This window comes from Buceros rhinoceros, unplaced genomic scaffold (assembly GCF_000710305.1).
Source record: "Buceros rhinoceros silvestris isolate BGI_N320 unplaced genomic scaffold, ASM71030v1 scaffold34441, whole genome shotgun sequence".
NCBI classification, from domain to species: domain Eukaryota; kingdom Metazoa; phylum Chordata; class Aves; order Bucerotiformes; family Bucerotidae; genus Buceros; species Buceros rhinoceros.
Window position 1 is genome coordinate 1 of NW_010395388.1, and position 1400 is coordinate 1400.

The following is a 1400-nucleotide window of genomic DNA, read 5'->3' on the forward strand; positions in this document are numbered from 1 at the left end:
GCCAACCCACTGCTGGAGGCCTTTGGAAACGCCAAGACCGTGAGGAACGACAACTCCTCACGATTTGTAAGTCGTGGCCTGGCACAAAATCACTTTTTTCCTATCAGCTCACTGACCCAAATAGTCCTGCAGTCAGGTTCGGTAAAACAGATCTCGACTGACTTTTCTGCTCCCTCAGGGTAAATTCATCAGAATCCATTTTGGTGCCACAGGCAAACTGGCTTCTGCTGACATTGAAACATGTAAGGGACCCTGCCAGCCTCCTTTGTTTCCTCACAGCCTTCCACAGTTCTTGTGCTAACTCTGTCCCATCTTCCTTGCCAGATCTGCTGGAGAAGTCCAGAGTCACTTTCCAGCTCAAGGAAGAAAGAAGCTACCACATATTCTACCAGATCATGTCCAACAAGAAGCCAGAGCTAATTGGTAGGAAAGTTCACTCATGTCTCCAGACAAAGGTCACAGAACAACCCTCATTCCGTCACGAGCCACTTATGTCGGACCTGTCTGTGTTCTGTCCTTCTTTTCAGAGATGTTGCTGATCACCACCAACCCCTATGACTATGCGTATGTGAGCCAAGGCGAGATCACGGTTCCCAGCATCGATGACCAGGAAGAGCTGATGGCCACGGATGTAAGTAACACCCAGAAGTTTTCTTAGGCAGACTCTGACCTGTAACAGTCGTGGTACTTACTCTCACGATTCTGCTGCCAGAGTGCCATCGACATCCTGGGCTTCACTGCTGACGAGAAGACAGCCATCTACAAGCTGACGGGGGCTGTCATGCACTACGGGAACTTGAAGTTCAAGCAGAAGCAGCGGGAGGAGCAGGCAGAGCCGGACGGCACAGAAGGTACCAGCACAATGTATAGCGGAGCACAGTATATACCAGAACACTCGCTTCAGCCAGCAGCGATTCAGGGTCAGAGTCACGGCTTCAGCCTGCTCATGGCCCTCGATGCTTACGGTACAATAGGAGTGTGTCCTAACCAGGGGACTTTTCTGGAAGAACACAGCTCAGGGGATGATGCAGATCACTTAAACTACACAAACTCTAATTTCTGGTGGATCCGAGAGCATGCTTCCATTGTCTGACACAATAGAACTAGGCAGGAGAAAAGCAAGCTGTGCTGCTCGATTTAATGGCATCTTCCCAGACCTGGAACAGAACAAGGAGCCATTCTGCTTCCTGACCGTGCCTGTACCAGGCAGCTCCCGGCATTTACCATCAGCTGCAGTCGCCTCCTAATGGTACCTTTGCCAGGTGACAAGAACCCAGAATCCTGAATCTGCTTGACTTCACAGCCCGTGTTCTGGGGACACCTCACAATGCCTTAACTGAGAGCATTGTACATGTACGTCCTATCATGAGGTTTGGCCCTCTGACATTACAGGGCTCTGT

General features: G+C 50.5%; 1 protein-coding gene across 1 annotated transcript in view; it reads left to right on the forward strand.

The window, feature by feature from the left end:
- Positions 1-6: 6 nt before the first annotated feature.
- Positions 7-1400, forward strand: part of LOC104501687 (myosin-3) — a gene marked incomplete at both ends in the record, with an annotated part of 7446 nt that continues 6052 nt past the window's right edge. Inside the window, 5 exons of the mRNA XM_010145538.1 lie at positions 7-66; positions 179-242; positions 325-423; positions 528-631; positions 713-851. Coding sequence (XP_010143840.1) covers positions 7-66; positions 179-242; positions 325-423; positions 528-631; positions 713-851 — 466 coding nt within the window. The remainder of the gene's footprint in view (positions 67-178; positions 243-324; positions 424-527; positions 632-712; positions 852-1400) is intronic.